Source organism: Cheilinus undulatus, linkage group 2 (genome assembly GCF_018320785.1).
Source record: "Cheilinus undulatus linkage group 2, ASM1832078v1, whole genome shotgun sequence".
Classification (NCBI taxonomy): Eukaryota; Metazoa; Chordata; class Actinopteri; order Labriformes; family Labridae; genus Cheilinus; species Cheilinus undulatus.
The window spans coordinates 53,029,928-53,045,889 of record NC_054866.1 but is presented as its reverse complement, the minus strand read 5'-3'; the positions used below and the strand labels follow the sequence as shown (position 1 = coordinate 53,045,889).

Here is a 15,962-nt window from a genome sequence, read left to right as displayed (position 1 = left end):
TTCTTGTAAATCTACAACTTTTTAAACTAAACAATATTATTTTCTCACAAATTTCCAGCTCTTTTTTTTTTAACTTGACAATGTTTCCTTTTCACATTAATTTATTTTTTTAACTTGAAATGTTCAAGTTTTTTTCTTTAGAATTTAAGACTTAATAGACTCAAACATTTTGAGTTTTGTTTCTTGTACATTTACAATGATCTCATAAATGTTGAGTTTTTCCTAAAAAATTAAGAGATCCTCGTCGTTTAATCTTTTTTTAGAGTAGCCTCGATACGCCTGAAATGCCATCAAACAAAGCATAATAAAAATGTCACAAAATTGAACAAACAAGCAACGGCATATCAAAGGCCACACAAAAAAACTATTAATAAAAAGTACCACATTTTTGAGAAAAACTCAAAATTATCGGCCTCAAAAAGTCAGAATTTTGGGGGGGGGGGGGGGGTCTCATAATTTCCAATTTGAAACATCTTAAATTAACAAGAACAAAATTTAAAATCTTAAACTTCAATTTACAATAAACAACTTTGATATTTTTGGCTTTACAATGTCATTATGTCACAGGGAAAAAATCAGAGCTGAAATTCATGACAAATGAACTCCATGTTTTCAAGTTTTTAAAGTCGTAATTTACAAGAAGAAAACTTAGAAAGAAAAGACCTTCTTTTTTTTAAAACGAGATTAAATAATTGTAAACTTTTACAGAACTAAAACAAAGATTTTTTAGAAGACAAGTCAAAATAAACAAAAGCAGATTGCACTGGAAAAGAAAAGTTATAAGAGATGAAGCTGATTTATTTGCATTGTACTGCTGAACATGTAGAACATCAGCTGACAGGAAGCATTTCTGTAAAGTGGGGCCATCACACCACCGCATTTTACACGGTTTATTTATGGCTGTTTAAAGTAAACGAGAAAGAGAAAATTTTCTCTTTTAAAACTAAAAAATTGAGTTTGTCTCCAGTAAATTTACAATTTTAGAATATTAAAAAAATAAAATAGCTTTGTCAAAATAACAAAATAACATCCAATGGCACAAACAATGGTTTCGTTTTATTATTTTAGATCAATTGTACCTTTAAATTGCTACTAAGACGAGTTTTATAACGTTACATTTTACTCTGGAGGAAATTCCTTTTATCAGAATACATTTTAAGCGGAAACAACGTAGTTTCAGTCCTGTTCCAGTTTTTCAAGCCTCTCCTGGATTTACACCAGCCCGGCCCTGATCCATGATCCATCCCGGGTTTTCTCGCTCTCTGCTTTTACAGGGCAACAGGAAGTTGGTGTATAACAACAACGGAAATTGAATTTATCCTAAAAATGGATTGAAAAACAGACTTATTCTCTATGTTTTAACGGCTCAGACTGTCGGAGAATATAATTCATGAGATGATGTCTAACACGGCGAGGAGTGGAGACATCATCCACCTAAATGTCGGCGGGAAAAGGTGAGGATGTACGCGGAGCTAACAAGCTAACCGGGAACAATGCTACAAAAAAAGAAGCCTTTATTGTTACTATGTCCCAAAAGTGGAGACAGAAAGTCTGTTGTAGCAAAACAAACCCTCTGCGGCATTTCTGACGCCGTTATAATCGGTTTTTTAATCAAACAATCCATGTTTTTAGCTTAGCTTAGCCAAACTGGTCATGTCCGGTGTTATGGTTCAAAGAGTGACCCGGTTAAGAGGAGACTTTCTGGGTGACGCATTCGGAAGAAGGTCTCCACTCAGCAGGGGGCTATTTAAACCATAACACCTCCAATAGGTGGTTCATTGTTATCTATTCTGAATAGGACACTAATAACGCCAACTTATGTAAACTTGTATGCCCCATAACTTTAGATCTAAGATCCCTCTGTCAGAACGCAGTCACCCGTCACTGGGCTGGGCAATATATCGATTTTTTACGATACATTGATGTCTGCTTTTTATGGCTTTAGTCCTCAAGATTAAAACATGTTTAAAAAAAAAAAAAAAAAATAGGAATCTTTAACTTTATGCATGATAAATATAAAATATAGTTCACTTTTTGTGTTAAATTATGGAAAATAAAGTACTTTTTGATGATATTCTAATTTTTTATGCTATTTTTAATGCACTTGTATTGATAGACGGATAAACACTTTATTAATCTCGAGGGAAATTCAGTATATGAGCATTAGTCATATCAATGTAAATTGATTTGCAAACATTGGCATATTGGATACCAGCAAAAATCCAGTACTGAGCATTCCTAAACTACATATTGCACTGGTAAAACACTTATCTTAAATGTGTTAATGAATGCCTAATATTACTGAGAAATAAGTAAATTAAGCATTGGCCTCTCCACCAGAGAGCAACAAAATATTTAAGCCAAAGCTGGCTGCTCAGTATTAAACTTGTTCAACGCTGTTCAAGACAAGAAAGTTCTATGAAACAATCAACAAATACAGCATGTTTTTGTCTGTGTTAAATGCATTCACCTCATCTACTTTGATTGTGAAGCTTGCAACTAAATGTGATTGAACAAATCCATCAAGAGGCCAAGCTATTCTGTTGACTAAAAGCTGATAAGGAGTTGTTTGTTTGCTTGTTTGAAGGTTCAGCACATCTCGACAGACTCTGACGTGGGTCCCTGACTCCTTCTTCTCCAGGTCTGTTAAAGTAAACACACTACTTGCATGCACACTAATCAAAGCGATGTATTAGAAAAGAAAAAGAAGAAAGAGACACCTTCCTTTAGTGAAATAAAACTCTTCAGCGAATAGAGCGTGCTGAATTGTTGTCTTTAACATCTCATTGTTTTGTGTTTCTTTCCTCAGTCTTTTGAGCGGTCGTATCTCAACTCTGAAGGATGAAACTGGAGCTGTAAGTGCAGACAATGAGCTTTGATTAATCCTCTAATTTAGTGATGCAATGATCAAGTTATGACACCTTGTCTCTTCTCCCTTACTGTAGATCTTCATCGACAGAGACCCCTCTCTGTTCGCAACCATCCTTAACTTCCTGCGGACCAAAGAGCTGCACCCACGCTCCATCAACGTGCACATGCTCATGCATGAGGCCGAGTTTTACGGCATCACACCGCTGGGTGACTAAAACATTTCTTGAAATTAAGCTCTCATTCATACATTCACTTCAAACCTCATCAGTAATAATGACTGTGGTTCTGCTCTGTTTTCTGATGTAATATTTTTGTTTTCATCAGTGCGGAAGCTGCAGCTGTGTGACGAGCTGGACCGATCTTCCTGCGGAAACGTGCTGTTTAACGGCTACCTGCCTCCACCAGGTACACCACACTGTCACCACACACCTGAGCGACATGGGAGGATTTTTATAAAAGTCTATTTTTATGGAAAGAAGCAGAAAATTTCACACAATGAAACAATGTAAAAATGTGAGGTTGATCCGATTCTCTTTAAAAAAAATTTAACATATTTTAAAAATAATGCATTTTAGTAAACATTAGTGAGCTTTTTGATGACAGGTGTTTGATGTGTGACTGTTTTCATGTTTTTATTTAACTATAAAATTTGCAAACTAAAGGCACAACCAGTGCCCAAGATCTCTAATGTGTTGCTTTTTTCTGTTTTCCCATCTGCGTCCTCACTTCCTGTCCATGTCAACCCAGTGTACCCAGCGAAGCGTCGTAACCGTCACAGCGTGGCCGGATCACAGTTCATGGCGGGTCGAATCGTGCCGGCAGAGAGAGCACCGGTCAGACGTAGCAACACCATGCCCCCCAACCTGGGGAACTCTGGGATACTGGGCAGGCTGAGCATTGAGGAGAGGACGCCAGGAGGTAAAGACAACCCAGGATATATATAACTATTCTGATGATGCCTTTCTTTTCATATTTGTTTGTAATCTGTTTAACTTAAGCAGTCTAAAATCAAATGAATCTAACAGACAAAACTAGATCAAGTTTCTGTGGCAGCTGCAGACTTGTAAAAAGTCTGTCCAGACTAGGGCTGAACAGTTTTGGAAAATAATCTAATTGCGATTTTTTTGTCCTCCAGTATTGCGATTGCAATTCGATATGTGATTATTCCTTTACTTTCTTTATTCCTAAACAATTCTTTGGAATGATCGAATTCTGATGAGTTTGACTTGTATTGCAAATTGGATATGAATTGTTGCAGTGAAGAGTTTTTGTCTCATATTTAATAAGAAAAAGGTACAAAAATGAAGAAGGTAGGATTTTTTTGTAGACTGTTCCAAAAACATGGCGCTTGTATGGTTGCATGATATGTAATGCATAACATCTCTGCTGCAAAAAAAAATTAAAAAACTGGTATTTTGACAGAAATTTCAGGTCAAAGAAATATTGCACCTTCTGCAATTTGAAAATTGCAGCAGGCTATATTGCAATTTAATCTAATTTACCATTAATCACCCAGCCCTAGTCCAGACATATGTTCCTCTCTTTATGTGTTTTCTTACCTTATTGTGCATCTGTAAGCCATTGCACTCATTGCACATAAGCAGAGTGTTTGACAAGCTAAATTTATGAAGATGGTCGCTCAAGAATGTCAGAGAAAAATTATGCAAAAAAGAGTGTTTCTAATGTGCATTTTTGTTTGTGTTTGTAGGTCAGTTATCAGACACCGGCATGGTTCGGATTATCTGCGGGCATCACAACTGGATCGCTGTGGCCTACGCCCAGTTTGTCGTCTGCTACAGGTAAACTTGCCTTCATTTTAGTTTGCAATAATTATTCAAGAGTTAATGCAGAGTTAAGAGGAATAAATGAAGAAAAATACACTTCTGTTGATTTTTATGAACAAATCTATGAAGGAACAAGAGCAGATCAAAAGTATCTGTGACTTTATGGTTAAGAAGAGCCTCAGTAGAGTTGGATTTTGGTCAACTGAGCCTTAAATTCTTACTTAATAAGTCCCCAGCTCTGGAGAATGGTTTCAGGGGTGTTTGGATCTCTGGTCTGAGGTCCCAGGCTTCGCCCAGATACAAGTAAAAGGGAGCATCAAGGAAAAAAGGTTGGAAACCACTGCTTCAATGCATATAGTCATGTTTCCACCACTGTCCAGTTCAGTATGTCATACAATCATTTGTGTTTCCACTGTTGAATGTTGGAAAAGGCACCAAATAGCTGATCAATACTGTCCTATATTTTGGTATCTCTCTGTTGAGATCCCAAGTGTGCCTATCCGACTCTAAAAGGTGGAGCTAGACTCACAGATTGGTCAAAAGAATTTTCACTCCCCGTGCAACAGCAATAAGAATCAACACGAAAATGCTCCTTGTTATGTACTGAGCGGAGCATTTTTTTCTCCCTTGTTATGGCATAAAAATGCTTTTAAATGAATCCCAGGTATACTATTTAGAAAATAAACATTTGTTGGGAAATGATGAGCTTGAAAACTAAGTTCAAGACCACAAGAGTCGGCTCCTCTGTGTGGATGTTGAGAGCTGGCTACAGTTTGACAGCTGGTTTCCACTTTTACACATTTTAGTTGTTTGTTGCACACAAAAAGCCAAACTGGTACCAAACGAAGGGCTGTTCGGGAGCCAGAAAACTGGCCAATGACCCAGATCTCTAAAAAGAGATGGATTACTCAGACATCAGCTGTGGAAACACTATGAAGAAAAAAGCCAAAATTGACATAATTTTACACAAAACTCAAAAAATGGGCCGGACAAAATTGTTGGCACCCCTTTAAAACTGTGGGTAAATCATTTTATTTCCAGCATGTGATGCTCATTTAAGCTCACCTGTGGCAGTAACAGGTGCTGGCAATCTAGAAATCACACCTGAAGCCAGTTAGAATGTCTAAAAGTTGACTCAGCCTTGGTGTGCCTGTGTGTGTCACACCAAGCATGGAGAAGAGAAAGAGAAGCCAAGAACTGTCTGAGGACTTGAGAAGCAAAATTGTGGAAAAATATGAACAATCTCAACATTAAAGACCATCTCCAGAGATCTAGAAATTCCTTTGTCCACTGTGTGTAATATAATCAAGAAGTTTACAACCATGGAGCTGTGGCTAATCTCCCTGGACATGGACAAAAGAAAAAAATTGACAAAAGCATGCAACGCAGGATAGTTGGAATGATGGATAAACATCCTCAGTCAACTTCCACACAAATTCAAGCTGTCCTGCAGACTCAGGGTGCAAAAGTGTCAGCTTGAACCATATGTCGTCATCTGAATGAGATGAAGCGCTATGGCAGGAGACCGAGGAGAACCCAATTGCTGACAAAGAGACATAAAAAAGCCAGACTGGAGTTTGCAACAATGTACCTGAGTAAGCCTCAATCCTTCTGGGAGAACATTTTGGGGACAGATAAGACTCAGGTAGAGCTTTTTGGAAAAGCACGTCATTCTACTGTTTACAGAAAACGGAATGAGGCCTACAAAGAAAAGAACACAGTACCTACAGTCAAACATGGTGGAGGTTCAAAGATGTTTTGGGGATGTTTTGCTGCCTCTGGCACTGGGTGCCTTGACTGTCTGCAAGGAATCATGAAATCTGGAGACTATCAAAAGATTTTGGGCCACAATGTAGGGCCTAGTGTCAGAAAGCTGGGTCTGGGTCAGAGGTCATGGGTGTTCCAGCAGGACAGTGACCCTAAACATACCTCAAAAAGCACCAAGAAATGGTTGGAGACAAAGCTGGAGAGTTCTGAAGTGGCCAGCAATGAGTCCGGATCTAAATCCCATTGAATACCTATGGAGAGATCTCAGAACTGCTGTTGAAGAAGCACCCTTCAAATCTGAGAGACCTGGAGTAGTTTGCAAAAGAAGAAAGGTCCAAAATTTCAGCTGAGAGGTGTAAGAAGCTTGTTGATGGTTATAGGAAGAGATTGGAGAATTGAGCTTTGTGTAAAATTATGTCAATGTTGTCTTTTTCCTTCGGATTTTTTGTGTTTTTCCAATGCACATAAAGGCAATAAACACATGTATACCAAAACATTTGTTGATTGCAACAATTTTTGGGAGAAATGATGTATTTTCTGGAAAAATTCCAGGGGTGCCAACATTTTCATCCATGACTGTATGATTGCACGCCTACATAAAATCAGCTGATGTTTAACTTGTAAATAATCATGTGTTGTAATTTGCTCTTCAGATACGTGCAGGTAATTTAAAGAAATGAAGACTGAGATAAAAAGTTTAATGTATGAATAAAAATCTTTGAGGTGTACTTACAAACATGTGTTTAGTGTCTTTTATGACTTTACAGTTATAAACAGAGAAAAGTAGAGCAGATGATTGGTTCATGAATACTCTTTATTCTATTTTCAGGGTTAAGGAGTCAACTGGTTGGCAGCAGGTCTTCACCTCTCCTCGTCTTGATTGGGTGATCGACCGGGTCGCGCTTAATGCCAAAGTAATGGCCGGCTCGCTGGGAGACAACGACAAGATGGTGGCGGTAGCCTCAGGGACAGAAATCATCCTGTGGGCAATCTGCCCGGACGGTAACGGAAATGAAATCGGTGAGTTTGCTTCCAAAACCTCAGCCTTCATCCTCAGAAATATCAGTGATAAAAATCAGTTTCAGAGGGGTGTTTCTGTCAGATATCTGACACTTGAGATGCTTTCACAGTTATTTTTCTAGATTAGTTTACTGCTGACAACAAAGGCAAATGCTTGGACAGTCCCTCCTACTACTGTGGATGTTTTTACTGTTTTTAAGACCCCACCACCAAACCTCCTGCTAGTTCTGCATCTACCATGCAGCTCTGAGGATGAAACAGGCCTGTCCTGTGAGGATACAGGGTTTTTTAAAGAGGCAGGAGACATTTAGAACTGACTTTACAACTGTGCTCCCTGTCGGGTACCCTGTGCTAGGACAAGGTTTTGTTCACATCACCCACATGCCACAACTGAAACCTCCCAAAGAAGACAAAATAATACATACAAAATAGATTCAAAAATACTCCTAAACCTGCCGCAAAAATCTTGAATGAATTTAGACACATAATACATAAGGTTTATTTTGAAAATAAGAGCACTTCTTTAACTAAAAGCACAAAACGCAACATTGATTCTCAGTTATATTATGAGTTAACATCCGTAATAATGATTTACAATATGATCAAAAAGGATGCATTGCTGTCAAAATTTAACATCAACTTTGATTGTTTCCAGTGATAAATCTCAATAGAACAGTCCTACACACAACTGATTTGAGCTTATACGTCCTCACGCCCTCCCTGAAATATTTGACACCCCTTTTAGGAGGTCCTGGACCCCAGCTTTGGAGCCATTGCTTTAAAAATGCAGTAGTATAGTGACTTGGAGAAATGCATGCATAAATTTATATAATAATTCTTTTTTAAGGTGTCTTCAGTCTGAATGTGCCGGTGGAGGCTCTCTTCTTCGTTGGCAACCAGCTGATTGCCACTAGCCACACAGGGAAGGTCGGGGTCTGGAACGCCGTCACCAAACACTGGCAGGTGGGTGGGGCAAATCAAACTATGTTATGTAGCCCAAGAAGAGCTGTTTAGGATGACAAACAGCCAATCAGAGAGTATTATAACACTGTTTGTGGGGGTGTTGTGCTCTCTGTCGTCTCTGTGCAGAATCAGGACGTTGTTCCTATCAGCAGCTACGACACCGCTGGCTCCTTCCTCATCCTCGGCTGCAACAACGGATCCATCTACTACATCGGTGAGCCACAATAACAGATACACACACAAACATGGTTGGGTTAAGGCTGGACCAGGGTCTTTTTGTCTACAGCTGTGTGAGCCCTTTTTAGCGTTGCGTTTAAACCTCTAAAATCCTAATTAATCACTTTAGATGGAGAATCATTGCTGCTGTTTTTATGTTTCAGACGTGCAGAAGTTTCCTCTGAGGATGAAGGACAACGATCTGCTGGTGACAGAGTTGTACAGAGACCCAACTGAGGACGCCATCACTGCTCTCAGCGTTTACCTCACTCCTAAAACCAGTAAGGAATACCACCATTAATGGCTGCACAGTATGGGGAAATAACTTTGGAATATTATTTATGTCTGTGATGAACATTAGAACATAGAGAACCTTACAGGATACAGGAAGTCCAGATCAATGCAGTGAGTTTGAATAAGAGCAATAAACATTTAGATCTTACAATCCTAATTTATTTATTTAAGACTTGAGTCATAAGCTGAAGCAGGGGTTCCCAAAATTTTTTTTTTTTTTTTTTTTTTTAATCTGTTTTTAACCCAAGTATACAATCTGTCTTTCCTGTGATCAGGTGACAGCGGGAACTGGATTGAGATTGCGTATGGAACGAGCTCTGGGACGGTTCGAGTCATCGTTCAGCATCCTGAGACGGTTGGCTCGGGTCCACAGCTCTTCCAGACGTTCTCCGTACACCGCAGCCCCGTCACCAAGATCATGCTGTCTGAGAAACACCTGATCTCAGGTATAATCTGACAAATATATAACCAAAGATTTTACAAAACATGGATGCAGTCCCACTGGTGTCACCTGTGACTGTTTGAAGAGGTGGTTTGAACGATGGCAGTGGGCATAATGTAAACACAAACTCTGTCAAGCTTTATGAGCCTCAAGTCTCCTTCTTTTTGAAGCTGGCTTTTAAGGTGTTTATTTCTGCTGTGTTAATTAGGATGTTAACATGGATTCCTGGGCATCTTACAGCCTCTTGACAACACTGATGGAATAGCAGTTTTTTTGTATTTCTGCATTGGTTCTATTTTCTAACACTAGATATTGACACTTGGTTATAACCTGTAGTTGTGTTTCTGCTCTGATCGCTGAAGCTCTCTGTGTTTGTGTTCACCAGTTTGTGCGGATAACAACCACGTGAGGACGTGGACGGTGACGCGATTCAGAGGGATGATCTCCACCCAGCCTGGGTCAACCCCGCTGACTTCCTTTAAGATCCTCAGCCTGGACGACATTGACGGACATGGAGGCTGCAGCGCCGGGACAGAGATCGGTAAGAGATGGAGGATCTTCATGTGTTTTTGTTAAGAGTTTAGGTAGAGGGCAGATGGTCAGTGGTCTGTATTTTATATGACTGTGAGTTTGTGTTTCCAGGTCCGTATGGAGAGAGAGACGACCAGCAGGTGTTCATCCAGAGAGTTGTACCGGACACAGACAAACTCTACGTCAGACTGTCGTCCAATGGGAAAAGGTGGGAGAGGAAACATTACTTTTAGCTAAGGATGTGCCCAGGCATCTATTCCCCATTATGGCTAAACTTGCATTTAAATTATGTTTGACCGACTTGTCTACAGAAGAGAAAATGCTTAGAGAACAGTCAGATTCATCACAGGTTCTTTGTATCAGTGGGTATAGGATGTGAGGCTGATGTGATAAGTAGAGTGTGGCTAAAGTTAGCAGCTAGCTCCACCAGCCTTTGTTCCTCTTCATGCTCAGTCTGGTTACTCTTCACTTCAGTTTAGTAGTATAACCCTCGAGAGCCGACGAGCAACTTTATTTCCATTTTATAGTTCAAAACACTGCCATACAGCACTGCTACTACAACATGCTAACTGCTAATTCTCATGCTTGCATCCAGTGAATTGCCGGAGAAATCACTGAAAACTTAACTAGAGCTACAGCGGCTGCTAGTGTCGTTGTGTTTACCTCATTTGTTTCAAACGCTGCTTCATGGCTGGCTGAGGAGTCAAACAGTTTAAGTAGTAACAGATTTCTTTTTTCCTGTTTAGAAAAACAGTCCGTGACAAAAAAAAGCATGACTCACATTTGTGATCCATAGCACAGCTAAAGATTGTCAAAGTTAAATTCAGAGATTTAAAAAGTTTATTACGTTATATTTTTAATAAAACAGATTCTGTATTTTTGATTGTTTCAGGGTGTGTGAGGTGCGCTCGGTTGACGGTACCTCCATCACGGCCTTCATGGTCCATGAGTGTGAGGGATCAAGTCGAATCGGCTCTCGCCCACGGCGGTACCTCTTCAGCGGTCATAGCAATGGCAGCATCCAGATGTGGGACCTGACCACCGCCATGGAGATCGCTGGGAAGGTCGACATCAGAGGTCAGACACACAACGAGCACAGATACATGTCTCATATATGTTCTCTGATTGGTTGATTATCTCTAACCTTGCAAAGCTGATGGATTGATTCAGCCTTGGATTGGATCCACCAGGTTCCACTCGTCATCAGGGGGATCTGTCTCAGCTTCAAGCTGATTAGACTTTTCCCTGGTTAGACAATACTGCGAGTCTGTAAACAGTGGCTGTCTGTGAAGAGATTGGTGTGGATGCAGCTATAGTGTCAGTTTGATAAGATCTGGACATTTCCTTAGTAACCCTTCCAGCCCATCGTATAGGACAAGGAATGAAACTGTTTATACAAACTTGCACAGAACTTTGGCATTTTGATTGCACTTCTCAATGCAGAAATCACTTCCTGCTCCCATCTGGAGTTCATGACTGTGACATTCAGCCATCTATAAACAACCTACTGACATTCCTGTCCAGCACATATCATGTAGTTTGTACCTTGGAAGGACACACCTACTGTCACATGTTTAATCACTCTGATTACCCTGTAATGAACGAGACAGACAGTACATCGGTCTAAACATCGTCAAAGATTTTATTTTGAAAGGTCCTGCCCTCCCAAAACAGCGCTTATATGGTGGTGTTGCCCTGATGGATGTGCCATGGATCTGTCCATGCTGCTGTCAGGTTATCTCTGTGTGTGGGCTGCAGTGAGCTCTGTGATTGGTTGATGAGTGATGTGAGCTCTTATTGGTTGTCTTGCAGCGCTAGGCGGGCCCACAGAAGAGGAGCTGCTGGAGCTGTTGGACCAGTGTGACCTCGCTCTGACTAGAACACCTGACAGCACACCGAGAGCCTCCACTTGCAGGTACACAAACATCTGCCTACAGTTCTGGGATTTTTGCTGTTGAGGGAGGTTTTTTTAATTTGGTCTGAATGCAGTAAGGGTTGGCAGCAAACCAGTACTGTTGCCCGGGCCTAGGATGTAGTATCAGAAAGAAGAGTCCTCTTAATTAGACTAATAGTAAAGTTGAAACCGTAACGAGTTTAAAAAGGGGGAGCAGAGGCAGTATTTCTTTCTTTTTGCTTGTTAAATCTGCTGCCTACATTTCCCACAATGCATCTAACTTATTACCAGTAGGCTGTGAGATGTGGCTGCTATTGTTGTTGACTGTCGTTGACCATCTTGACCTCCTCTCCTCCAGTCTTCACTCTCAGCTCAGCGACACCTTCAGGTCAGAGCGTCTGCACTCATCAGGAGGTCGAGGAGGAGCTTCTGGTTCTTCTGCATCTCTGTGTGGCAGCCTCCCCAGGCAGACCCCGCCCCCTGTACCCTTCTCCAAACCAAACAGAGACTCTGCATCATCACTGGGACCGGGACCCAGCACTGGACCTCAGAGCCTCACTGTACCTGGCCCCACTTACCCCCACAACCTGTCCTCTAGTCCCCGCCCCCACAGACATCCGGACAGAGAGTGGGGGTCTGTGCGGAGGGGGAGCTTCGTGGAGCGCTGCCAGGAGCTGGCGAAGGGTTCTGAGGCAGCAGGGGGTTCTGGTTTTGGGGCCTCAGCTGGGTCAGAAGGTGTTAGGCGGAGCTTAGCTGTGTGTAACGAGTTGGAGGCCAGATTTGGCCTCAGGACCCCGACCACCTTCTCTGTGACTCCTGGAGCACGGCAATCTCCAGGAATACCTTCTTCTTCTTCATCATCATCGCAGCGTAGGACCACGCCCACCTCACCAACAAGCCCTGCCCCTCCTCCACCCCCCGCTGTCAGCCCGACTCGCTCTAATGCTTCTGTCCCACCCCGCCGCAGCACTGCCACATCACCCCTGACGTCTCCTGTGACTTCACCTGGGGACATCACAGCGCCCCCCGAGGGCCCAGTGAGTCCAGACAGCCCCTCCTCTGCCCCGCCCACCAGCCCAAAACCTCACATGAGTGAAACCAGCTTCTGATTGGCTATTCTGATGTAGTCTTTGCATCAGAGGAGTGTAGAACAAAGATCAGCCGACTGACAGATACATGACCATGAAGTCTAACAGCCAATCAGCTGGCAGAGACTGTCCTGTTCCCATAGCAACGCAATGTTTCCTAGCTTCAAGTTAACAAAAGCACAAAAAACTTAAATCAGGACCGAAAGGAGGAATCACAGAATAAACAGAGAGCAGGACTGACTGTATAGTACAGAACAGGATTAGGGGCAGAAAAAAATGTGATGCAACTTTTTCTTTTGTTTCTGAGAAGATGAATGTTAGAAATCAGAGATTAAAATCAAAATTCAGAGATGAAATAAATAAATCTGTTTGGATTAGATTGAGATTAAAGTCTGAATTCTTAGGTTAAAGTCTGGCTTTAATCTCAGAAGTCTAACTTTAATCTGAGAATTCTGGCTGTGAACTCAGAGGTCTGGCTTTAATCTCAGAAGTCTGATATACATCTCGAAGTCTGACTTTAATCTCAGAATTCAGACTTTAATCCCAGAATAAGAGTTTGATTCTCAGAGTTTTTTTTAAAGAAGGTTGTCTCAAAAATCTCATCCAGCAGCAGCTAATCCTCCTCCATAGGTTTATCATATCACTTTCATTATTAATTAACCCCATGACTTGTTTTACTGTGAAAGGGCTAACTTATAGTTCTGACTTAACCGTTTATCAGGTCCTACTCCTTCCTAACCTGTCAGTCTTCCTGTACTTAAACAGTTTTAACAGACACAGCAGATTTTTTCTGAATCTGAGGTCTAAATGGAAAGGTGTCATCTTCCAAGTCTGAAAATCTGAGTTTATGAGAGCAGTTAAACTCACATTTGGTTAAAAGATGGATTGACATCCTTAAGTGTTCTGCAATGGGTCTTTAGTAACGCATATGAATGCTACAATCCACTAAAAATAGAAATTTTCTGTTTTTATGTTTGAAAAACGGTCCATCATTCAGACTATTGTGAAGAACTGCTGTTGGCATGGGTCTGTAAAAATGACTTTAACACTGTAACAGCTCAGTGATCTGAGGCGTCCAAAACTCCTTTGTGTAAACAAACTGCTAAAATGTGTCATGCTTTTAGTCATTTTTCACAGCAGTTGCTTTCCAGATGCAGTCTGAATGCTGATCGTTTTAGAAAACAACAACCTAAAGTGCTTACATTTTCAGTAGACGGTGTCCTGAGCCTCTGGTTTGATTCCTCGGAACATTCCCTGCCTGCTTCAGACTCAGGGGTTTTCAAACTAAAAGCTAAAAAAGGGGATGAACATTTTGACATTTCAAACAGCTCTTTAGAGACGGGTTTGTGAACCTGGTGGAGCTTTCAGTAGATGGCGGTGTTGGAGACCAAAACCAGAGCTTAAAGGACGGCGATAATCAGACACAAAAAGCTCTTTAATGGGATCACGTTTCTGTGTTTATGTACTGCTATACTGTACTGCAGTTCTACTGCACTGTAAATCTTTGTTTTTGTACGTTTATTACCAACTGAGAAAAAAAGTCACGATCATGTTGAATATTTCTAAGCTTTTCTATTAATTTGTATTTAAAAGTTTGTATGGAAGCTTTATTTTTTAAATTTGGATGTTTGGGTAGTTTAAACACTGTGATAAAAAAAAAAGAAGTGCTGTCCTGAGTCGGTTTGTTTGATTGGATGAACTGTCTGAGCCAATCAGGTTTCAGCCCTGGTTTTGTCTTTAATATTCACCAAAGTGGCCAAATTACCAGCAGCTCTGCCAAAAGTGAAGCAGAAAGAAATTCTCTCAAACATTAAATTTACCTGCCAGGTATTGCAAAATAAAAAAAAAAAGTATGAAAGTAGATATAAATACTGAGACTTTCATACGCTGTTTCAGCAGTGTTTGTTCATTTTCTTTGATTCTGTTGTGATTTTGTTGATTTATTTATATTTCAGACCTCCTTTATCTGAAGTTTATTTAACATGTTTTGTTTTATTTACCAGTTTCCATTACCTTGTGTCCTGTTATATTGTTTTTTGTCTGTGTGGATCCCTTCACTGTTTCTTTCACCTGAAGCAGATTTCTGCATTAATCTCAGTTCATTTGATTATTTTCAAGTATTTGTTCTGCACACTGGGGATTTTGGTTAATTTTCTTTGAAACAATAAATATAAGGCGCAATTCAGCAGTGCTGATCATTCAGTTGCTGCAACTACTGATCATTTTATCCATTAAAGCGCAAAAAAAGTGTTTTAATTAAAAAGTCTTGTTCTTGCCACAGTATGAATACAATGAAATTTAGTGTATTTCGATTAAACAGAGGCATAAACAAACTAAACAATTATTTTTTAGTATTTTCACATCAAAACAGCCTGTCACACGAGTAGCTACATAATTTTACTTTACATCTGATGGTTTCATTAGAAATATCAGTCTCTTGGGAAAGAATCAAGAAAAACTTAATGTAGTCAGTGATAAAAAAAAATTGACCTGCCAGTATTTACAATGTCATTTAGCAGACACTTTAATCCAATGTACAACTGGAACTGGTGTTCCTGCATAAGGACCAAGGGCCCACACTGGACATTCGTGCTCTGACTTGGATTTGAACCTCCAACCTCCCATTCTGTGTCAGCAATGTAAACCACTGAGCTATCCAGCCACACATTATCACTATTGGTAAAAACAATCAGGTAAGATTGTGTCAGTGGAGGTTTGTACCAGAGTAATTCAGATATTTTGAAAATTTATATAACTGAACTTTTTGTTTTTACCTACAGCAGCAGCACTTAGCTCCACATTAGCACTGTTAGCTCTAAGTTAGCCCATTAGCTGCCACTAATTAACCAGTGCTCTCTTAACTATAAAATACCTTAAAACTCCACATTACAAATAAAAAATGAGTTTTGTGGTCAGTTGCCCCATCGTAGTCCTCATAAACTGATGATCTCAACTGTAACCTCCACTAAAAGAGTAAAATCCAACTATGCTGATTTACATTGAGCAGTCCTGAGGAAAGACAAAAGCCTCCACTGTGGATAGTTCAGTACAGTCCTCTCACCCATGGTTCTTACACTGTTGCTGCTGATTAG

General features: G+C 40.4%; 1 protein-coding gene across 1 annotated transcript; it reads left to right on the top strand.

Annotated features, from left to right (window-relative positions):
- Window positions 1-1,268: 1,268 nt before the first annotated feature.
- On the top strand, window positions 1,269-13,325 carry shkbp1 (SH3KBP1 binding protein 1). Its single transcript, XM_041807609.1, has 17 exons — window positions 1,269-1,454; window positions 2,588-2,641; window positions 2,810-2,855; window positions 2,946-3,078; window positions 3,196-3,276; window positions 3,619-3,789; window positions 4,580-4,670; window positions 7,252-7,442; window positions 8,290-8,405; window positions 8,532-8,619; window positions 8,786-8,902; window positions 9,191-9,361; window positions 9,743-9,898; window positions 10,000-10,096; window positions 10,781-10,965; window positions 11,701-11,803; window positions 12,141-13,325. Exons 1-17 carry the CDS (start codon window positions 1,396-1,398, stop codon window positions 12,889-12,891), a joined length of 2,610 nt encoding a protein of 869 aa, XP_041663543.1. The 5' UTR covers window positions 1,269-1,395; the 3' UTR covers window positions 12,892-13,325.
- The last annotated feature ends 2,637 nt before the right edge of the window (window positions 13,326-15,962 follow it).

Bases quoted from the DNA above. Each gene is read 5' to 3' on its own strand.
- shkbp1 (XM_041807609.1), top strand. From the start codon at position 1,396: ATGATGTCTAACACGGCGAGGAGTGGAGACATCATCCACCTAAATGTC. The intron at 9,899-9,999 runs GTAAGAGATGGA...TTGTGTTTCCAG, and splicing joins CAGCGCCGGGACAGAGATCG to GTCCGTATGGAGAGAGAGAC. The intron at 10,966-11,700 runs GTCAGACACACA...GTTGTCTTGCAG, and splicing joins TGGGAAGGTCGACATCAGAG to CGCTAGGCGGGCCCACAGAA.